This window comes from Ranitomeya variabilis, chromosome 2 (assembly GCF_051348905.1).
Source record: "Ranitomeya variabilis isolate aRanVar5 chromosome 2, aRanVar5.hap1, whole genome shotgun sequence".
Lineage (NCBI taxonomy): Eukaryota > Metazoa > Chordata > Amphibia > Anura > Dendrobatidae > Ranitomeya > Ranitomeya variabilis.
This window is the reverse complement of record NC_135233.1, coordinates 622,393,571-622,417,369: the sequence shown is the minus strand read 5'-3', so window position 1 is coordinate 622,417,369 and position 23,799 is coordinate 622,393,571. Positions and strand designations below refer to the sequence as shown.

The 23,799-nt window shown below is 48.7% G+C and overlaps 2 protein-coding genes across 6 annotated transcripts in view; one reads left to right on the top strand and one right to left on the bottom strand.

The window, feature by feature from the left end:
* Positions 1 to 17,294: 17,294 nt before the first annotated feature.
* Positions 17,295 to 22,460, bottom strand: HSBP1 (heat shock factor binding protein 1). 2 transcript variants are annotated; one of them, XM_077288904.1, is made up of 4 exons: positions 22,305 to 22,460; positions 20,276 to 20,342; positions 17,658 to 17,752; positions 17,295 to 17,481 (listed from the first exon to the last, which is right to left on the bottom strand). In XM_077288904.1, the coding sequence occupies exons 1-4, from the start codon at positions 22,347 to 22,349 to the stop codon at positions 17,464 to 17,466; spliced, it is 225 nt and encodes a 74-aa protein (XP_077145019.1). In that variant the 5' UTR covers positions 22,350 to 22,460; the 3' UTR covers positions 17,295 to 17,463. The 2 variants fall into 2 exon arrangements, with proteins under 2 accessions (XP_077145019.1, XP_077145020.1); XM_077288905.1 differs by having other exon boundaries at positions 17,295 to 17,478.
* LOC143807400 (solute carrier family 66 member 2-like) overlaps positions 22,459 to 23,799 on the top strand; it is a 75,534-nt gene continuing 74,193 nt past the window's right edge. For 2 of the 4 annotated variants that reach the window (XM_077288900.1, XM_077288894.1), the window contains exon 1: positions 22,497 to 22,613. The gene's annotated coding sequence lies outside the window, so the exon portion shown is untranslated. Of the gene's footprint in view, positions 22,621 to 23,799 lie in introns of all 4 variants that reach the window. The other 2 variants (XM_077288893.1, XM_077288902.1) reach the window with 2 other exon arrangements.

Here is a 23,799-nt window from a genome sequence, read left to right as displayed (position 1 = left end):
TAAGTGGGACTGTAAGCGGGATATACACAAATCCCTGCAGTTTATGGTGTATTGAAGAGCAGTGGGATACCTAAAATAAGCCCCTGCTGTAAACTAAGATGTCAATAGCCTGGTGTGTGTTTTTTTATCACATTGTAGCAGTGGAGGGATAACTAAGATAAGCCCCCCTGCACATGTGATAGCCGTCTGTTGGTCTAAAGTCACCCCAATCCGTGACATATTGGTGGCAGTGGTCAGGAATCCCTGTGGATTTTGTGACAAACTAATGGCCGCGGCTAAGGGAACTTGACAGTCACGGTGTGAATCGTGACAGTACCACTCCTCCTGTCCTGTATATATACTCTGCACAGTACCACTCCTCCTGTCCTGTACATATACACTGCACAGTACCGCTCCTCCTGTATATATACACCGCACAGCACCACTCCACTCCTCCTGTATATATACACTGCACAGTACCACTCATCCTGTCTTGTATATATACACTGCACAGTACCACTCCTTCTGTCCTGTATATATACACACTGCACAGTACCGCTCCTCCTGTCCTGTATATACACTGCACAGTACCACTCCTCCTGTCCTGTATATACACTGCACAGTACCACTACTCCTGTCCTGTATATATACACTGCACAGTACCACTCCTCCTGTCCTGTATATATACACTGCACAGTACCACTCCTCCTGTCCTGTATATATACACTGCACAGTACCACTCCTCCTGTCCTGTATATATACACTGCACAGTACCACTCCTCCTGTCCTGTATATATACACTGCACAGTACCACTCCTCCTGTCCTGTATATATACACTGCACAGTACCACTCCTCCTGTCCTATATGTATACACTGCACAGTACCACTCCTCCTGTCCTGTATATATACACTGCACAGTACCACTTCTCCTGTATATATACACGGCACAGTACCACTGCTCATGTCCGGTATATATACACTGCACAGTACCACTCTTCCTGTCCTGTATATATACACTGCACAGTACCACTCCTCCTGTATACACGGCACAGTACCACTCCTCCTGTCCTGTATATATACACTGCACAGTACCACTCCTCCTGTATACACGGCACAGTACCACTCCTCCTGTCCTGTATATATACACTGCACAGTACCACTCCTCCTGTATATATACACTGCACAGTACCTCTCCTCCTGTCCTGTATATATACACTGCACAGTACCACTCCTCCTGTCCTGTATATATACACTGCACAGTACCACTCCTCCTGTCCTGTATATATACACTGCACAGTACCGCTCCTCCTGTCCTGTATATATACACTGCACAGTACCGCTCCTCCTGTATATATACACTGCACAGCACCACTCCACTCCTCCTGTATATATACACTGCAAAGTACCACTCCTCCTATCCTGTATATATACACTGCACAGTACCACTCCTCCTGTGTATATACACTGCACAGTACCACTCCTCCTGTCCTGTATATATACACTGCACAGTACCACTCCTCCTGTATATATACACTGCACAGTACCACTGCTCCTGAATATATATACTGCACAGTACCGCTCCTCCTGTCCTGTATATATACACCGGGGCGTCACCACCGGCGGGATCCCTTCTCCTCCGTTCCCCCTTACTGCATAGGTAAGCATATTTCTTACTTTTATCGCTGCTGTATTTTGGGCCATTATATATAAGTGAATAGGGCACTTGCCTTAGACTGTGCATTGGTTATTGATGCAGCAGCCATATGTATTGTTTTTTCTGCTTCCCATGTTATAACCATCTTGCGCTATATTGGTGTTCATTATTTATCTACCATGTATTGGTCTAATTACACAATCACTCCCTATAGCGCCGGGGTTGGAGGGCAAGGGTTGGTTTCTTTTTCCCCTTGATTTGTTGTTGTGGCATACCTTATGATAGCTCTTGTCCTAATTTTTAACATTTTGTAAAAATAAAGATTTTCATATATATTTGTACTCTGGGCTCCTATTCCTCCTTTTGTTATATGCAATATTTGGAGCGATGATTTGAATAATCCGGGTTATTACCCTATTTAAACCAGTGCTTTCTCCCGGGTTGGTTTATTATGTTTTCGGATTTCTTATTATCATATATACACCGCACAGTACCGCTCCTCCTGTCCTGTATATATACACCGCACGGTACTCCTCCTCCTGTCCTGTATATTTATACCGCACGGTACCCCTCCTCCTATCCTGTATATATACACTGCACGGTACAACTCCTCCTGTCCTGTATATATACACTGCACAGTACCACTTCTCCTGTCCTGTATATATACACTGCACAGTACCACTCCTCCTGTATGTATATACACTATGTTCCAAATTATTATGCTAATTACATTTTTATCGGATTTTCCTAAATGGTTGGTGCAAATGACAGTCTAATAAAAGTAATCACCCATTAGAGTATACATCGAATTTTATTGAAAAAACCTCCCAATGATAACAGTATAATCTCCAAAATGAATAAAAACTCAAAATGCACTGTCAGGGCCGCCATCAGGGCATTACAGCCATGACTGGCGTATGGGGCCCGGTGGGCAGAGGAGGCCCGCATCGGGCCCCGTCTAATCTGCTCACCAGGCCCCCCCTGCAGGCGCTGCGGCACACTATCGACGTGCGGGCCCGTGCTGGACACTGGACACGGTATGCTGGACACAGGGGCAGTATGCTGGACACGGGGGCAGAATGCTGGACACGCTGGGGCAGCAGTGCCTAGGGCCCCCGCTCCCCAGGGGCCCTCAGCTAGTGGCACATCACGCTGCTGCTATGTAGCCCCTGTGAGGCAGGGGGGCCTGTCTGTCGCAAGCGCCAACTCCCCCGCCGCCGCTTTGAACTTTACCGGAGTCTGCAGGTAAAGTTCAAAGCAAATGATGGAGGAGAGAGCGACACCTGACGCTCCCTCTCCCATCATTCCCTACTGTGCCTCTGACACTGACGTTGCGGGTGCACGATGACGTAATCGCGCACTCGCTGTGTGTCAGGCAGTGCAGCGGCAGCCACCAAGACCAGAGCAGGGAGGGAGCAGCGCGGCGCGGGAACGTTGAGGGGTGAGGAGTGTTTTTTTGTAACTATAACAGTGACAGTGAGTACTGGACTATGGGGCCATTCTTGGGGGAGGGGGACTGTGCTGTATACTACATGTTTGTGCTATATATTACATGGCTGTGCTATATACTACATGGGCCGTGTTATATACTATGTGGGCTGTTATATGCTACGTAGGCTGTGTTACATGGCTGTTCTATATGTCCTATATACTACGTGGGCTGTTATATAATATGTGGCTGTGCTATATACTATATGGGCTGTTATATGCTACGTGGGCTGTGCTATATACTACGTGGCTGTGTTATATGCTACGTGGCTGTTCTATATACTACGTGGGCTGTGATATATACTACATTGCTGTGTTATATGCCATCATGAATCGTGGGATGTGTTGAAGGGAGGGCCCACTGAGACTCTTTCGCCCGGGGCCCTTAAAAACCTGGAGCCGGCCCTGGACACAGGGGTAAAATGCTGGACAAGGGGGCAGAATACTGGACACGGGGGCAGTTTGCTGGAAACGGGGGCAGAATGCTGGACAAAGGGGCAGTATGCTGGACAAAGAGGCAGTATGCTGGACACGGGGGCAGAATGCTGGACACGCTGGGGCAGAGGAGATGCTGGACACAAAGGCAGAATGCTGGACACAGGGGCAGAGGAGATGCTGGACACAGGGGCAGAATGCTGGACAAAGGGGCAGAAAGCTGGACACGGGGGCAGTATGCTGGACACGGGGGCAGTATTCTGGACACGGGGGCAGAATGCTGGACACGGGGGCAGTATGCTGGACACGGGGGCAGTATGCTGGACACGGGGGCAGTATGCTGGACACGGGGGCAGAATGCTGGACACGGGGGCAGAATGCTGGACACGGGCAGAATGGAGATACGGGGCATGATTGGAGACACGGGGCAGGATGAAAAACATGGCGGCATGACTGGAGACAGATGGGGCAGGATTGGAAACAGATGGGACAGAATGGAGACACAGGGGGCATGATTGCAGACATGTGGGCATGATTGGAGACGGGGCAGAATGGTGATACGGGCATGATTGGAGACACTGGGGGCAGGATTGGAGACAGATGGGGCAGGATCATGGGGCAGGACAGATACGATGGAGACAGATGGGGCAGGATACGATGGAGACAGATGGGGCAGGATGGGGAGATCATATGGGGCAGAATGGATACTCATTAGGGCAGGATGCGAGAACATATGGCGATGCCAGGAACGAGACACACGGGGGCTAAGATGGCGAATATTATTACCATAGGGGATAATTAAGGGATATTATTACTGCAGTGATGTATTTATTTTATTTTTTGAGTATACTGTTTTAAATGGGGGGCGGTCCTGTTACTGTGTAGAGTGATACTATGTTGCCTTCTTCATGTGGTGTAATGTAGAAGTTGGGTAAATTAAGTAATGTGTTCTGCAAGCGGAACTCGAGATCTGTGTTATTCCCTGCAGAAAAAATCCCTGGCTGGATGAAGTGATGGCGATCTGTTCTGGATGAAAGATGAAGGACTTCACCTAGAGACGCCACTGGTGAGTCAGTGTGTTACCTATACACTGACACTACACTGTACGCTATATACAGAGCTCCTGTGTATAATGTCACCGGTGATCACTGTATTACCTGTACACAGACACTGCATACTAAGTACAGATCTCCTGTGAATACTGGCACTTATGGTGATAGTATTGTGGGGTGTTTTTTATTACTGATCAGTATTGTAGTATTCAGTCACTATGTGGTGGTAATATGTGGTCTGGTCATGGTGTTGTGGTATTTGTTCCTTGTATTTGATATTATTCGGTCACTGTGGTGGTAATATGGTGTCTGGTCATGGTGCTGTGGTATTTGTTCCTTGTATGTGGTATTATAGGTCATTTTAAAAATTGAAAAATAAATAAAAATAAACCTAAATTGTATTGTATATTTTAACAAATATTTAATAGGTTACAGTAGAGTAGGACCTGGCCAAAAGTGTCTACCTTGTTATTTTGGTGGCTTAAAAAATCTTTTGGCCAAAACAAAAGCTGCCGGCTTTATGTGTGATCTGGTGATGGAAACTGTCAATGTGTGATAGGTGAGAAGTGGAGATTTTCCAAGAGAGCAGTGGGACTGTGGCCAGTTCGAGGGGTGGAGCGTGGAGGCGGGGCTGGGGTGGAGCCTGGGCGGAGTCTCAAGGGGGCCCCGAAAATTTTGCCAGTATGGGGCCCCGAAATTTCTAGTGGCAGCCCTGTGCACTGTTCCAAATTATTAGGCACAGTAGAATTTCTAAACATTTGATATGTTTTAAAGAACTGAAAATGCTCATTTGTGGAATTTGCAGCATTAGGAGGTCACATTCACTGAACAAAAAAGCTCTTTAACGCCAAAACATCCTAACAGGCCAAGTTACATGTTAACATAGGACCCCTTCTTTGATATCACCTTCACAATTCTTGCATTCATTGAACTTGAGAGTTTTTGGAGAGTTTCTGCTTGTATTTCTTTGCATGAAGTTGGAATAGCCTCCCAGAGCTGCTGTTTTGATGTGAACTGCCTCCCACCCTCATAGATTTTTTGCTTTATGATACTCCAAAGGTTCTCCATAGGGTTGAGGTCAGGGGAAGATGGTGGCCACACCACGAGTTTATCTCCTTTTATGCCCATAGCAGCCAATGACTCAGAGGTTTTCTTTGCAGCATTGTCAGCATGAAGATGATTTTGCTCCTGCAGGCACATTTCTGCTTTTTATACCATGGAGGAAAGTTGTCAGTCAGAAACTCTATATACTTTGCAGAGGTCATTTTCACACCTTCAGGAACCTTAAGGCCATGTTCACACTTTGCGGTTTTTACTGCGGAACCGCGGCGATTTTGATGCTGCGGGTCCGCAGCAGTTTCCATAGCGTTTCCATTTACATGTAAACCCTATGGAAACCGCAAACCGCTGTGCACATGCTGCGGGAAAAAACGCGCAGAAACGCAGCAGTTTAAAACCCGCAGCATGTCACTTCTTTGTGCAGAATCGCTGCGATTCTGCACCCATAGGAATGCATTGAACCGCTTACTTCCCGCATGGGGCTGTGCCCACGTTGCGGGAAGTAAGCGGTTAATGTGCGGGTGGTACCCGGGGTGGAGGAGAGGAGACTCTCCTACAGGCCCTGGGAACCATATTTGGGGTAAAAAAAAGAATAAAAATAAAAAATCATGTTATACTCACCTCTCAGCGCTGCACGCGGCCGGCCGGTCAGAGTTGCTGTGCGAACAGGACCTGCGGTGACGTCGCGGTCACATGACCGTGATGACGCCCGGGTCACATGACCGTGACGTCACGAAGGTCCTTCTCGGCACAGCATCTTTGGAACCGGAGCACCGAGGAGATCCAGACATCGGAGGGTGAGTATAACCAATTTTTATTATTTTTAACATTACTATTGATGCTGCATATTGCTGCAAATGCAGCATCAATAGTATAGGAGTAATCCCGCAGCGGAAACTGCGGAACAAACCGCGATAAATCTGCAGGGATAACCGCAGCGGTTTTGCCCTGCAGATTTATCAATTCCGCTGCGGGAGAATCCGCAGAGGGACGCCGCAAAGTGTGAACGTGGCCTAAAGGGCCCCACCAGCTGTTTCTCCATGATTCCGGCCCAAAACATGACTCCTCCACCTCCTTGCTGACGTCGCAGCCTTGTTGGGACATGGTGGCCATCCACTACTCCATCCATCTGGACCATCCATGGTTGCTCAACACTTATAAGTAAACAAGACTGTTTGGAAATTAGTCTTCATGTATGTGTGGGCCCAATACAACCATTTCTGCTTGTGAACACTGTTTAAGGGTGGCCGAATAGTAGGTTTATGCACCACAGCAAGCCTTTGAAGGAGCCTACACCTTGAGGTTCGAGGGACTCCAGAGGCACCAGCAGCTTCAAATATCTGTTTGCTGCTTTGTAAGGGCTTTTTACCAGCCGCTCTCTTAATCCGATGAACTTGGCTGGCAGAAATCTTCCTCATTATGCCTTTATCAGCACAAACACATTTGTGCTCAGATACAGCCACAAATCTCTTAACAGTACGATGATCACGCTTAAGTTTTCGGGAAATTTCTAATGTTTTCATCCCTTCACCAAGGCATTGCACTATTTGATGCTTTTCAGCAGCAGAGAGATCCTTTTTCTTTCCCATGTTACTTGAAAACTGTGACCTGCTTAATAATGTGGAACATCATTTTTAAGTAGTTTTCCTTTAATTAGAATCACCTGGAAAACCAATTATCACGTGTTTAAGATTGATTTCAGTGATCCATTGAGCCCTGAGACACAATACCATCCACAAGTTTATTTGAAAAACAAAACAATTAAATCTTTGACACTTAAATCCAATTTGCATAATAATTTGGAACAGTGTATATATATATATACTGCACAGTACCGCTCCTATCCTGTATATATATACTGCACAGTACCACTCCTCCTGTATATATACACTGCACAGTACCACTCCTCCTGTATATATACACTGCACAGTACCTGTCATGAATCCACACTGCTGCCCCCAATTATTCATGAATCCACTCCGCTGACCATCACCTCTACATCATAGATCGGGGTCACTTTAGGCCAAAAGACGGCTATCACATGTGAAGGGGGGCTTATCTTAGTTATCCCTCCACTGCTGCAATGTGATGAAAAAACACACAAAAGGCTATTGACCTCTTAGTTTACAGCAGGGGCTTATTTTAGTTATCCCACTGCTCTTCAGTATACCACAAACTGCAGGGATTTATGTATATCCCGCTTACAGTTCCACTTGAAACTTGCAGCTCTCTGGCGCCCTCCTTACCCTCAGGTTAGTTTAGGTACTGCCCCTAGAGTAACTAGTCGCCAGAAAGGCTGCCTGCTATGTACTGGCTATTGGGCACGCTGCCGCGAGGCGATTATAAATACTCCCACTCAGGCAGGAACATCAACGGCGCAGTCGCTATAACGACACCCAAAGGCCCGCACACGGGATGCTGCCACCAGCTTCGATTAAACGGGTCCGAAGCTAACTCAAAACAGTAGCGTAATTCCCTTCAGAAGGCTTAAGGTACATTTTAGAACAGGAGAACGGAAACTAGTAATTTATATATTTTACTCCGAAAAAGGCAGTGTTTACAAAAGACATATAAAGATGTTACAATATGAGACAATTGAAAGTGTACAAAACAAAGGGATTAAATGAGAAAAGGGTACACTCACATGTTCTCAGGACATTGCAGGCAACCAGGCTAGTGGGTGGAGTTCCTATATGTCCCAATGCATCAGGACTGGCAGTCAGGGCTCCTCAGGTAAAACTAGCTGCTGGGAGCCTGGCAGAAACTTATAAACCGCAGCCCGTGACATCACCAACAGGGCTGGTTTACACAGTCCCTCCTATCTCTTCAGTCTTAGTAAATTTAACACAAGTTTGTCTACTGCTAGTATCTCCACTACAGAACATGTCAGAATCATAACACACCCAGCATTCATCTTGTATTAAGATTTGCTCTCTATAGATACTAAATTCAGGCTAGTAGGAACACTCAGTTCCAGAGAAATCTGTACTTATTTACCTGGTGGAATTAGAAGCTCATGCTTACAGGGGCTGACAGACCCGCCGATGGACATTAGCAATATGTATTTATTATTCTCCTAGCCCCAGTCGTTGGCCCAGAATCTTACAATATTAGGAAAAAGGACCTCATGTTTTAAAGAACTTCTATACCAGTCCTAGCTAGTACAGATGGGAGGGGGCGAGTAAATTGCTCAGAGCTTAGAATTTATGGCCAGAGCAATAAAACTTTTTCTACACATCCACATCTCAGCAAACACAAACACACAGAGAAGGGGGGTTTTAGCCCACAGCAAAGCTACGAAAGCATTAAGCTACTTACGGGTAGCGGCATTTTTCGGAGGCCCATGACAGCACTACGAGAGCGGGGATCCGCCCTTAAGGAACAGGAAACCTACAGATACAAAAGGGCGGCACCTCTCCTATGCATCAGTTGTATTTCAGAGCCTTGAGAGGACTACCGCGGTTAGTGGCATACAAATATACATTATATACATTTTGAAACAAATATTTTATTAACTTATAACTAGACACCATACGTGAGATCTACATATCACACTATATACATATCAGGAAGTGCAACCCCCAAGTGAATAGGGCGGGAACTAAGGGTGCTGTCATGGGCCTCCAAAAAATGCTGCTACCCGTAAGTAGCTTAATGCTTTATTCGGACTCCCATGACAGCACTACGAGAGATTTACAGAGATGTAAGCTACCTTAGGGAGGGACTATAGCCTGCAGCACCCTTAACCCGAAGGTGAGATCAGAGGAGGACCCCAAATCCAACCGATAGTGCTTAAAGAACGTGGAAGGGGATGACCAAGTGGCCGCCTTACATATTTGTTCCACCGACTCTCCAGATCTTTCTGCCCAGGATGACGCCATGGCTCGGGTGGAATGTGCCTTTAGATTCTGCGGAGCTGGTCCCCCACCCGCTGTATAAGCCATAGAAATAATTTCCCTAATCCATCTAGCCAGTAAATATTTTGACACTCTACATCCTTTGTTTGGACCTTGGAAGGAAAGAAGCAGTGCCTCATCCTTCTTCCAACTATTGGTGACTGAAATATACTGTAGGAGAGATCTCCTAACGTCTAGCGTATGAAGCTCCTGCTCTTTAGGATTGGATGGATTAGGAACAAAAGATGGTAAAACTATTTCCTGCGACCTATGAAACCTTGTTGCTACCTTTGGTAGATATGCTGGGTCTGGTCTAAGGACTACTCTGTCAGACAGGAACTCTGTATATGGGGGAAGCCTGGAAAGTGCCTGGATATCCCCTACCCTGCGAGCTGAGGTTATGGCAATTAGGAAGGCTGTTTTAAGTGTCAGCATTTTAATCGAGGCCTCGTGTAGAGGTTCAAAGGGGGGTTTTGTTAGTGAGGATAGAACTAAATTTAAATCCCACGGAACTGATCTATCTTTATACACTGGTCTAGTTCTACAGACTGCCTTCATAAACCTCGCTATCCAATAGTTGTTAGCTACATTACAGGAAAACAGGGCACCCAGAGCTGAGACCTGTACTCTAAGGGTACTAGTAGAGAATTTTAGCTCAAACCCCTTTTGTAGAAACTCTAAGATTTGTTGTATTGGCACCCCTTCTTGGATATTAAATTTAGAAACGGACAAGAACTTCCTCCAAGTTCTAGAGTAGATTGTTGTAGTTATTTGCTTTCTACTCTTTAGGAGCGTTTCTACCAGGTTCGGAGAGAAGCCTTTATCTATTAACAGTGACCGTTCAAACTCCACGCCGTTAAACGGAGCGCTGCCACTTGTGGATGGGAGATTGGTCCCTGAGAGAGTAAATTCGGGATGTATGGCAGTACCCAGGGATCCGATACCGACATCGTCCTGAGCCAGGCAAACCAGGTTCTTCTGGGCCAAAAGGGGGCAATAAGGATAACTTTTGCTCGATCCTCTCTGATTTTTCTCACCACTAGAGGAATCAGATTCAGTGGTGGGAAGGCATAAGCCAGCGGAAAATCCCATTTTATTAGAAAAGCGTCCACCGCCAGGGGATTTTCCCTGGGATTCAGAGAGCAAAAGAGTTTTACTTTCCTGTTGTCTCTGGTGGCGAACAGGTCCACCACTGGTTGACCCCATCTGTGGCTGATACAGTTGAAAATATCCTTGTTGAGAGACCATTCTCCTTGTCTTAGCGTGTTTCGACTTAGGAAATCTGCTGTTATACAGGTCCTTCTCAAAAAATTAGCATATAGTGTTAAATTTCATTATTTACCATAATGTAATGATTACAATTAAACTTTCATATATTATAGATTCATTATCCACCAACTGAAATTTGTCAGGTCTTTTATTGTTTTAATACTGATGATTTTGGCCTACAACTCCTGATAACCCAAAAAACCTGTCTCAATAAATTAGCATATCAAGAAAAGGTTCTCTAAACGACCTATTACCCTAATCTTCTGAATCAACTAATTAACTCTAAACACATGCAAAAGATACCTGAGGCTTTTAAAAACTCCCTGCCTGGTTCATTACTCAAAACCCCCATCATGGGTAAGACTAGCGACCTGACAGATGTCAAGAAGGCCATCATTGACACCCTCAAGCAAGAGGGTAAGACCCAGAAAGAAATTTCTCAACAAATAGGCTGTTCCCAGAGTGCTGTATCAAGGCACCTCAATGGTAAGTCTGTTGGAAGGAAACAATGTGGCAGAAAACGCTGTACAACGAGAAGAGGTGACCGGACCCTGAGGAAGATTGTGGAGAAGGACCGATTCCAGACCTTGGGGAACCTGAGGAAGCAGTGGACTGAGTCTGGTGTGGAAACATCCAGAGCCACCGTGCACAGGCGTGTGCAGGAAATGGGCTACAGGTGCCGCATTCCCCAGGTAAAGCCACTTTTGAACCATAAACAGCGGCAGAAGCGCCTGACCTGGGCTACAGAGAAGCAGCACTCGACTGTTGCTAAGTGGTTCCAAGTACTTTTTTCTGATGAAAGCAAATTTTGCATGTCATTCGGAAATCAAGGTGCCAGAGTCTGGAGGAAGACTGGGGAGAAGGAAATGCCAAAATGCCTGAAGTCCAGTGTCAAGTACCCAGTCAGTGATGGTGTGGGGTGCCATGTCAGCTGCTGGTGTTGGTCCACTGTGTTTCATCAAGGGCAGGGTCAATGCAGCTAGCTATCAGGAGATTTTGGAGCACTTCATGCTTCCTGGCACCTGCTCACAGTGCCAAAACCACTGGTAAATGGTTTACTGACCATGGTATTACTGTGCTCAATTGGCCTGCCAACTCTCCTGACCTGAACCCCATAGAGAATCTGTGGGATATTGTGAAGAGAAAGTTGAGAGACGCAAGACCCAACACTCTGGATGAGCTTAAGGCCGCTATTGAAGCATCCTGGGCCTCCATAACATCTCAGCAGTGTCACAGGCTGATTGCCTCCATGCCACGCCGCATTGAAGCAGTCATTTCTGCCAAAGGATTCCCGACCAAGTATTGAGTGCATAACTGAACATTATTATTTGATGGTTTTTTTGTTTGTTATTAAAAAACACTTTTATTTGATTGGACGGTTGAAATATGCTAATTTATTGAGACAGGTTTTTTGGGTTATCAGGAGTTGTAGGCCAAAATCATCAGTATTAAAACAATAAAAGACCTGACAAATTTCAGTTGGTGGATAATGAATCTATAATATATGAAAGTTTAATTGTAATCATTACATTATGGTAAATAATGAAATTTAACACTATATGCTAATTTTTTGAGAAGGACCTGTATTTTCCTTTCCTTTGATGTGGAGAGCCGTCAAAGATTGAAAATTGAGCTCTGCCACCTGGAACAAGCGATCCGTGATCTGCATTAAAGTCTCGGACCGTGTTCCCCCTTGCCGGTTTATGTAGGCGACTGCCACTCTGTTGTCCGACAGAATTCTGACGTGCTGGCCCTGTAGATATATGAGGAATTCTTTAACAGCCAATTCAATTGCCAACAATTCCCTCTGATTGGATGAGAATGTTGTGAAGGGTTCCCATTGTCCCTGAACCACCATTTCCCCCATATAAGCTCCCCACCCCGAAGAGCTGGCATCTGTGGTTATTACTTGGGTGACATTTACTATCCAGGGCACCCCTGCTGACAAATTCTGTATGTCTAACCACCACCTGAGGGAGTTCAGTGTTATAGGCCCCAACGTTAATTTCCCATTTAATACGCCGTTTAGGGCTCTGTCATGGAATAAAACTTCTTTTTGCAGGGATCTGGTGTGTAACTGAGCCCACTTAACAGCGGGGATGCAAGATGTGAGTGACCCCAGTAGGGAAATTGCATAACTCTGGATTAGCGCTATTTTTTCCCCGGGGAGAAGACACTGCTGTGTTACTGAATTCAAAATTAACCCCAGGAATTTTTGCATATTTAGAGGCTGTAATTTAGATTTTTCGAAGTTTATGATCCAACCTAGACGTTCTAGTTTAGCTTTAGTAATTTCCCATTGTGACAGACAGTGATCCACTGAGTTCCCGACAATGAGAAAATCGTCTTAGGGGATTATAAGGACATTTGACTCCCTTAAATGTGCCATGACCTCTGCGATTATTTTAGTGAACACTCTAGGAGCAGAGGTTATCCCAAAGGGGAGTGCCCTAAACTGAAAAGGTTGAATCCTACCCTCCATTATCAGTGCTACTCTCAGGTATTGTTGAAAATCAGTATGAATGGGTACATGATAGTAGGCATCTTTCAAATCCACCACTACCATAAAACAATTTTCAAAGAGCATTTTTATTGCAGAATTGATGGACTCCATTTTGAAAGTATGCTTTACCAGAAACTTATTGAGACCCTTAAGATTAATAATGGTTCTATAAGTATTATCTGGTTTTTGGATTAGGAAGAGGGGGGAGTAAAACCCCTTTCCTGTCTGAGAATATGGTACTTCCACCAACACATTTTTAGAACAAAGAGTCCTCACTTCCTCTTCCAGGGCAAATTGTTCAGTGGGAGATGAGCGCCAGGGTGTTAGCTTGAACTTGTCCCGTGGAGCCTGGACAAATTCAAGTTTGAGACCATGGGAAACAGTGTTTTTTATCCAAACGCTGTTTGTGATTTCTGACCATACTGCTGAGAAATGCAGCAGTCTCCCTCCCACTGGGATTGCTAGTCATTGTTCTTGTTTCTTGTTTTCCGTCGGGTTACGGCGAAACATGAGACCTGTACCTCGTTTTCGCTTATCATCCCATCTGGATCGATCTCTGCCCGGTGAGAAGGCGCGCTTCCCTCCCCGATTGAACCTTCTTTTGTTGAAGGGACGACGGTATGCATTGAAGGTATTGGGAAACTTTTTCTTATCGTCTCCTGCCTTCTCCAGGAGTTCATCCAGGGTAGGCCCGAATAAATACTCGCCTTCACAAGGGATAGCGCAGAGCTTTGCTTTTGCCTGCATATCCCCAGGCCAGCATTTCAACCATAGGGCTCTCCTTGCAGCATTAGAAAGCCCTGCTGCTCTAGCTGCCAAATTAACAGAGTCAATTGAAGCGTCCGATAAAAAAGCTGCCCCCTCCTGGATTACCGGCAATGCTGCTAGAATAGAGTCTCTGGAGGCCCCCTGTTTTAATTGGGTCTCTAACTGGTCCAGCCAAACCATCATCGACCTTGCCGTGCAGGTTGACGCCACCGCAGGTCTTAAGGAGCCGGCTGCCATTTCCCAGGTCCCCTTTAGGAAGGTATCCACTTTCCTATCTAGGGGGTCCTTAAGCGTTCCCATATCTTCAAACGGGAGAGAGGAACGCTTTCATACCTTGGCAATTGCCGCATCCAGTTTCGGGGCCTTTTCCCAGTTACCTACTGCTGGGTCATCAAAAGGGTAACTACGCTTTTGCGCAGGTGGTAAGGAGCCTTTCCTTTCTGGTTTTCTCCACTCCCTGTTGATAAGTTCCTGTATCTTTTCATTCAAGGGAAAAACTCTGCGCTTTCTCTGTTCTAAGCCGCTGAACATCATTTGTTCTTTAGAGAGTTGAGGCTTGGGTTCTACTATACCCATTGTGCCTCTGATTGCCTTTATTAATTTGTCTACTCTCTCCAAGGGTAAGCAAAACCGAGCAGCGTCTTCTTCCGAGGAGGAGGATGATGCTGCTGAATCGTCCGATTCTTCGCTTTCCTTATCCACAGATGAATCAGACGTCAACTGAGCTCTCTGCTTAGAGCCTCCTGTCTGTGAAAGGTTCTTAATGGACTGTCTGACCTCCATTCTAACCATCTCCTTTAGACTGGCCGCAATAGAAGAGGATTCTTCCGCTACCTAAGGGGATAAGTAAGGCAGACTAGTGTATAAGAACTACATGCCATACCCCCTCCCCTCCTTCCAGGACCTCACCGTCTGCTGGATACAGGGGTCACATAGTTTTTTAGGGTGTGAGTCGGGCAAGGGAATCGCGCAGATGGCACACTCCCTATGCTTCGTCTTACTGACATTTTTCCTTCCCTGCATAAAACATATGAGGGGACACTAGTCATTAAGTGAACTTTCTCGGAGATCACTTACCAGTGGCTGCCCACACCCAGAGAGATACCGAAGTACGAGGGGGATTCTTCTTGGCTGACACTCCAGACCCCTGTCTGGAGGAGCTTCTGCGGCCTGAACTATCGCTCCTTTTTTCGTGTTCGTTCTCCTTAGGCTTCTGGGATGCTTCTTCCAGCAGTGCAATCTGCTGATCCTGATCAGACGCCATCTTCAGTAAACTGGAGTCAGAAGCCAGGAACACGCCGCTGGAGCTTCCTTATAAAAGCCCCTCCTTCGGACAGCACACCTGCTCAGCGTTAAAAAATTATTTCCCCGCCTTGCCGCAGCTGTGGGGGATCCTCCGGCGTTCTGAGGGAGAGCGGCATGAAATCCCGGTGGGCGCCGCCATCTTGGAGCCCCCGCGCATGCGCAGGAGCTCCGCGACCCGGAAGTCGTCGTCGGCTCCGCCTACCGACGTCACCACAGCTTACAGCGCTTCCTGTCAGCGCTGCAGCCATCGTGGGACGCCGAGGCCGGCCAGCTGAACTCCGGTCGGCGCCTCCAGGACACTGCCACCGCCCCCACATGCAGGGAGACCCACAGCACACGAGGGGATTTATACTCACCATACGCTGGCACCTGGAGACCGGACACCCCCTGGCGACCGCTTCCTTGCTGTTCTAGTCACTGCCGTGCCGCCCTGCCAGGGCCACCGTGACCACATCAGGTACTCGCACCGGCCGAGGTAGGAGACCCCCTCGCTACCAGATTCGGTCCGGCCGGCCTGGAAACCCGTAGAAAAACTTCTGTAGGAATCCAGTCCCTTCAGGAACAGGAAACCAACTGATGCATGGGAGAGGTGCCGCCCTTTTGTATCTGTAGGTTTCCTGTTCCTTAAGGGCGGATCCCCTCTCTCGTAGTGCTGTCATGGGAGTCCGAATAAGTCATATTACATTTCATACAATATCGTGACAGTACCACTCCTCCAGTCCTGTATGCATACACTGCACAGTACCGCTCCTCCTGTCCTGTATATATACATTGCACAGTACCGCTCCTCCTGTCCTGTATATATACACTGCACAGTACCGCTCCTCCTGTCCTGTATATATACACTGCACAGTACCGCTCCTCCTGTCCTGTATATATACACTGCACAGTACCGCTCCTCCTGTCCTGTATATATACACTGCACAGTACCACTCCTCCTGTCCTGTATATATACACGGCACAGTACCACTCCTCCTGTCCTGTATATATACACGGCACAGTACCACTCCTCCTGTCCTGTATATATACACGGCACAGTACCACTCCTCCTGTCCTGTATATATACACGGCACAGTACCACTCCTCCTGTCCTGTATATATACACGGCACAGTACCACTCCTCCTGTCCTGTATATATACACGGCACAGTACCACTCCTCCTGTCCTGTATATATACACGGCACAGTACCACTCCTCCTGTCCTGTGTATATACACGGCACACAGTACCACTCCTTGTGTCCTGTATATATACACTGCACAGTACCACTCCTCCTGAATATATACACTGCACAGTACCACTCCTCCTGTCCTGTATATATACACTGCACAGTACCTCTCCTGTATACATAAACCGCACACTACCGCTCCTCCTGGATACTGGGTGTAATTCCTATGTGACACTATCGCTCTCTGGTAGCCGCACACATTATGTCCTGATCAGTCCATTGCACAGCATGGACAGGTCACATCATCGCTAGTCTGGGGGCTGCAGAACAGCACTAGGTGCAGTGGTCTCAACCCCAGGTTACGAGGAGCAGTCCCTGTAATATATAGATGCGTGGTCAGATTATAGATAGGTGTATATAATGTTCTGGTTTGCTGGTGGCCCTAGTGATGTAGACGCTGCACAGGTAATGTAACCATGGCCTTAAACATTATCTGTGGCCCTCACTGCCGCAGCTTCTGGGCAGATCCACACAAGAACTGCAGAAAGAGCAGTGCAAGTCCGGAGCTATCCACATACAGATGTAAATCTGACATCAACCCGAGGACTCCAGCTACAAGGGGAGCAGACTGAGCAAGTACCAAGAGGACGCACCCCTGTACCCCCATCACATGCTGGACCTGAGGAGCCAGCGCAGCACGCGAGGAAACGAACAACACTGACAGTTTTCTCATTTATTTTTCTGACAATGTAAAACCAAAGTACGAGAAGTCACAAAAATGCTGAGATACAAAACACACCATCTAAATATACAACACGGTTAAGGGGGGCACAAAACACCGAGGATCCTCCACGCCGGGCACCGGGACAAAATCCGAGCCGCTCCGCTCAGTGTTTGGCAGCCTGCTAATAAAGGGCAAAGAAACACATCAGTGACCGAACGTCGCGTGCAGCATTCATAGTGCAGCTGCCACTAACAGAACAGTGAGCGCAGCTCCGGAGCACACGATGCAGAGGGGCTATTGCTCGGCCCTTGTGGTGTCTTCCCACTGCACCCCATTCTGCCACAATGATGCACTCACCTTGTTGGCACAGTCCTCCTCCTCTACGCCTGCCTGCGTCATCAGATCTGCAATATTCTTCTCCAGGTCGTCGATACGAGTGCTCATGTCATCGAGTGATGGGCTCGGATAAGGAAAGCAAGTTTATAAGAGTAGGTAACAAGACTGGTGGCAGCGCCGCGGGGGAGGGGGAGGGCTCTGGCGGTAGGGTACCAGCGGCAGGGCACCGGCGGCAGGGCCTGGTGGGCAGGACGACTGGCAGCAGGGCCGGAGGGGGGGGGGGGGTATTTGGGGCTTCAGGACTGGTGGCAGGGCCGGTGGGGGGTTGGGGACACTGGCGGCAGGGGCATCTCTAACAGGCCTGCAGAGGTTGCGCTTGCACTGAGGTTGTCATGGTGACATGAACAGACTTCTGTACCTGGACATCTTGTTATAAGACCGCCACAAGATGGAAACCCCGGGTGCTCATTAAAGGGCTCCTGGTGAGGGAACTGACCTGGTAGAGATGCGGCAGGGGTCGGAGGGGCGGCCTGCGGGTAATAGGCACAATAGAGAGGTAACTGCAAGTCTCTAAGTCCAGAAAAGAGGCAACGGGATGTTTGCCTGCCATCAGGGAATTATATAAACCCCCGTCCGAGACACCTAGTCACTCCGCATAGGGAGCGATATACGGTGACCAGAAAAAGCACAACAACAAAAATATAGAAAATTAATCATCTTTATAATGACAGAAAATATATTAAAAAGATGCCTCAATTGCGAGGGACGCTTATAGCTAAGGACCCTGTTACACACCAATAACCAGGGCAATGATGATATTAAAAAGAATGGCTACAGTTCATCCTAAGGTATATGGGATGCTCACATTCATAAAACACCAAATTATCAATTGTAAACTGCATGTGCAAAAAGAAGGTATACTGACTGAATGTAGGCAAAACCCCTGAAGAAGCGTGGGCAAAACGCGCGCCGGGGTAGAGGGACGCGGCCCTGACCCCGCATCTCACCCTCTTAGGGCTTTCTGCCCATGCTTATTTTGTTCCAACAGCCAGTGCTGATGATAATTGTTTCACTCCTGCCACTAACTTCATCTTATGCTATATTTAAGCGTAAGGCTTAATGTTCACATACCCTACATGCTAATTTAAGCTCTGGATTTTACAAGGGGGATTGTGCACTGGGCCGCTTATTTTCTAGCAGTATTGTTTTTGCACATGCACTTTACAATTGATGATCTGGTGTTTTATGAATGTGAGCATCCCATATACCGTAGGATGAACTGTAGCGATTGTTTTTACATCATCATTGCCCTGGCTGTTGATGTGTAACAGAATCCAGCATTTGAGGCATCTTTTTAATTAATATTTTTTGTATGAGATTATCTTAATAAAGATAATTAATTTTCTAGATTTTTGCTATTGTGCTTTTTCTGGTCACCGTACATCACTCCCTATGCGGAGTGACTAGGCGTCTCGGATGGGTTTTTATGTATTGATAGCGCGATTTCATTTGCATCACCCCCTATTGATTCTACGGCCATTAGGGAATGTAGTGAGCTGCTGAACATCCATCCTGACCCTAGTAAACCCTCGGCAGCACTGGTCCTCTGACTCTCCATGTGTACAATAACCTTCCTATAAGCAGAGATGTTAAATGGAACCTGTCAGAACAACCCAACCCTCAAGCCATTTATACGGCCATTCTGCCCTAAAAAAAAATAAAAAAAAAAAATTGTCCACACCTTCAATGATGCAAACAAAATAGTTTGAATTCATATGCAAAGAAGGCTTATGTGCTCTGGGAGTGATCAAAGCACTTCCCAAGTCTGTGCCTCCCCTGCATCAGTTAAGGTGCGGGTGCATCTGTTTCAGAGCGGCACGGCCAAGAAACACCTCATGGGGAACGGAATGATTCGGACATTTCTATTTAACCTCTTGCCGAGGAATCCGGAGTGGGTGAGTGGACCTGGCTCAGGAGATAAGCCTGTCCTGTTCAGCCAGAGACATGGTCGAGCTCCACCCGCTACTAGTAACCTCCCAAATGCCACCATCCATCTCTCACCGTGGCATTTCTAGCCGCAGCAGAGGAGAACGCCCTCATTTGTGACACCATCATAGTGTGCCAATGGGTTCCCATGAGAACTGGGAGTCTGCTGAAGACCCCTGCACACGCCGTGACACAAAGTCTATAAAGACCCAAGAAAAAACTAGCGTTATAAGTCTTGTAGGAAGAGAAGAACAAAAAGAAAAATCGCAAAAATGAAGAGTGTCAGGTCCTTAAAAGGGTGAGAAACCCACAGGAAATGAAACACTTTGGGCCGATTTATCTAAGATGTTCCTCCTAGTCTACAATCGTTGCCGCAATGCGAGACGTTAAAGATTTGTGACTTTAGGGTTGGCCTAGCTCCGACAAAGTGGGCACACATGGGGCGGACTGGAAGCGTAGGTAGGGCCACAATTCATGACGGGCAGCGGCATCCCTGCCTGGAGGAAGATCTGGGGTGAGGGGCATTTAGAAGCGTCTGACGCCAGCTCCTCCTCCGTGACGAATCGGGGGAACGTCTATAGGACTTCTGGTTACACAGCGTCAGTGTGGGCCGATCCACCCCCCTGATCCCCTCCATCCACAGAGCAGGATATTCCTCCCGATGATCTGATCGGACATAGTCTGGAACTTGTCCTGCATTTGTTGCAGCAGATTCTGGACCTGTGGAGACAGAAGACGATAAATCAGACGCGTTTCAGTGCGTCGGAGCCGCAGGTTGGTGGGAGGACGACGTCATCGCTGTGAGGTCACCGAACCAGAGAGGTGGAAACGTCACAGAGATGAAGGAATCCAGCAAACCGGCCAGGAATGAGGTGAGGTGGCAGTGATGAAAATGGCCGTCCCCGAAATCATACACACACAGGGAAAACCAAGGTGGGAAAGTGGGACCAGAGAACAGCAGGGGAGGCACAGGGGCCCCAGTGATATAGAATGGATGGGGTCCCAAACTGAGGCCATTACTGGAGGCACAGGGGCCCCAGTGATATAGAATGGATGGGGGCCCAAATAGCAGCCATTACTGGAGACTCAGGGTCCCCAGTGCCATAGAATAGATGGGAGCCCAAACTGAGGCCAGTACTGGAGGCACAGGGACCCCAGTGCTATAGAATGGATGGCGGTCCAAACTGAGGCCAGTACTGGGTGCACAGGGGCCCCAGTGCTATAGAATGGATGGAGGTCCAAGCAGCAGTCATTACTGGAGGCACAGGGACACCAGCGATATAGAACGGATGGGGCCCAAACTGAGGGCACTACTGTAGGCACAGGGACCCCAGTGCTATAGAATGTATGGGGGCCCAAACTGAGGCCAGTACTGGAGGCACAGGGGCCCCATCGCTATAGAATGTATGGGGCCCAAACTGAGGCCAGAACTGGAGGCACAGGGGCCCCATCGCTATAAAATGGATGGGGGGCCAAACTGAGGCCATTGCTGGAGGCACAGGGGCCCCAGTGCTATAGAATGGATGGAGGCCCAAACTGAGGCCATTACTGGAGGCACAGGGACCGCAGTGCTATAGAATGGATGGGGGCCCAAACTGAGGCCAGTACTGGAGGCACAGGGGCTACAGTGCCATAGAATGGATGGAGGCCCAAACAGCGGTCATTACTGGAGACTCAGGGGCCCAAGTGCTATAGAATGGATGGGGCCCAAACTGAGGCCAGTACTGGGTGCACAGGGGCCCCAGTGCTATAGAATAGATGAGGCCCCAAACAGCGGCCATTACTGGAGGCACAGGGGCCCCAGTGCAATAGAATGGATGGGGGCCCAAACTGAGGCCATTACTGGAGGCACAGGGGGCCCAGTGCTATAGACTGTATGGGGGCCCAAATAGCGGCCATTACTGGAGGCACAAGGGTCCCAATGCTATAGAATAGATGGGGGCCCAAACTGAGGCCATTACTGGAAGCACAGGCGCCACAGTGCTATAGAATGGATGGGGACCCAAACTGAGGCCAGTAATGGAGGCACAGGGCCCCCAGAGCTATAGAATGGATGGGGGCCCAAACTGAGGCCAGTACTGGAGGCACAGGGCCCCCAGTGCTATAGAATGGATGGGGGCCCAAACTGAGGCCATTACTGGAGGCACAGGGCCCCCAGTGCTATAGAATGGATGGGGACCCAAACTGAGGCCAGTAATGGAGGCACAGGGGCCCCAGTGCTATAGAATGGATGGGGGCCCAAACTGAGGCCAGTACTGGAGGCACAGGGGCCCCAGTGCTATAGAATGGATGGGGGCCCAAACTGAGGCCAGTAATGGAGGCACAGGGGCCCCAGTGCTATAGAATGGATGGAGGCCCAAACTGAGGCCAGTAATGGAGGCACAGGGACCGCAGTGCTATAGAATGGATGGGGGCCCAAACTGAGGCCAGTACTGGAGGCACAGGGGCTACAGTGCCATAGAATGGATGGAGGCCCAAACAGCGGTCATTACTGGAGACTCAGGGGCCCCAGTGCTATAGAATGGATGGAGGCCCAAACTGAGGCCAGTAATGGAGGCACAGGGAACCGAACAGTAGAACCTGTAGACTCAGAGCCACGGGCGGCGGAGCTGAGGTGCGGGGATAGGTCTGAAGACCAGGGGCCTTAGTCGCACTCTCCTCGGTTCTGAGGCCGGGACTCACCAGGTCTGTCAGGTCCTGTACGGTTTTCGGGTCAGTCTCTGACATCTCCCGTCACCTCCGGAATTTATCGCTCCTCAGTCGCTGCCTGACAGAAATCTCACCCGGATGCGCTTCCGCAAACCACGCCCACAAATGCTGCCAGCTCCTCCAATCAGCGCAGGCGGCAAATCTACTTCAGGGTGAAGGGACGGCTCTTCGGTTGCTAAGGAGACAGAATCCGGTGACGTCAGGGTCGATAGGTGACAACCGTCATTGCCATGGATCTGACAGTGTACACAGTGATGGCGGCAACTGGATGACGCTGCGCATGTACGGGGTATAGCCACTCTGCTCTAATGTCTTTTACCTCATTATTATGGCGCCAACATGGCGGATACGTCATACTGTGGTGATGTACCGAATCTCCTGTCACAGACCCCCAGCCTGAGAGCTAACAGGAGGGCAGCAGTGAGATGTGAGCGCCCCCAGCCTGAGAGCTAACAGGAGGGCAGCAGTGAGATGTGAGCGCCCCCCAGCCTGAGAGCTAACAGGAGGGCAGCAGTGAGATGTGAGCGCCCCCCAGCCTGAGAGCTAACAGGAGGGCAGCAGTGAGATGTGAGCGCCCCCCAGCCTGAGAGCTAACAGGAGAGCAGCAGTGAGATGTGAGCGCCCCCAGCCTGAGAACTAACAGGAGAGCAGCAGTGAGATGTGAGCGCCCCCAGCCTGAGAGCTAACAGGAGAGCAGCAGTGAGATATGAGCGCTCCCAGCCTGAGAGCTAACAGGAGGGCAGCAGTGAGATGTGAGCGCCCCCAGCCTGAGAGCTAACAGGAGAGCAGCAGTGAGATGTGAGCGCCCCCAGCCTGAGAGCTAACAGGAGAGCAGCAGTGAGATGTGAGCGCCCCCAGCCTGAGAGCTAACAGGAGGGCAGCAGTGAGATGTGAGCGCCCCCCAGCCTGAGAGCTAACAGGAGAGCAGCAGTGAGATGTGAGCGCCCCCCAGCCTGAGAGCTAACAGGAGGGCAGCAGTGAGATGTGAGCGCCCCCAGCCTGAGAACTAACAGGAGAGCAGCAGTGAGATGTGAGCGCCCCCAGCCTGAGAGCTAACAGGAGAGCAGCAGTGAGATATGAGCGCTCCCAGCCTGAGAGCTAACAGGAGGGCAGCAGTGAGATGTGAGCGCCCCCAGCCTGAGAGCTAACAGGAGAGCAGCAGTGAGATGTGAGCGCCCCCAGCCTGAGAGCTAACAGGAGAGCAGCAGTGAGATGTGAGCGCCCCCAGCCTGAGAGCTAACAGGAGGGCAGCAGTGAGATGTGAGCGCCCCCCAGCCTGAGAGCTAACAGGAGAGCAGCAGTGAGATGTGAGCGCCCCCCAGCCTGAGAGCTAACAGGAGGGCAGCAGTGAGATGTGAGCGCCCCCCAGCCTGAGAGCTAACAGGAGGGCAGCAGTGAGATGTGAGCGCCCCCCAGCCTGAGAGCTAACAGGAGGGCAGCAGTGAGATGTGAGCGCCCCCAGCCTGAG

Excerpts from the sequence above, each read along its gene's own strand:
- HSBP1 (XM_077288904.1), bottom strand. The coding sequence starts at position 22,349 with ATGTCAGAGACTGACCCGAAAACCGTACAGGACCTGACAGACCTG. Across the intron at positions 20,343-22,304 it reads TACAGGACCTGACAGACCTG|GTCCAGAATCTGCTGCAACA; the intron begins GTGAGTCCCGGC and ends CTGTCTCCACAG. Across the intron at positions 17,753-20,275 it reads CGATCAGATCATCGGGAGGA|TCGATGACATGAGCACTCGT; the intron begins ATATCCTGCTCT and ends CGAGCCCATCAC.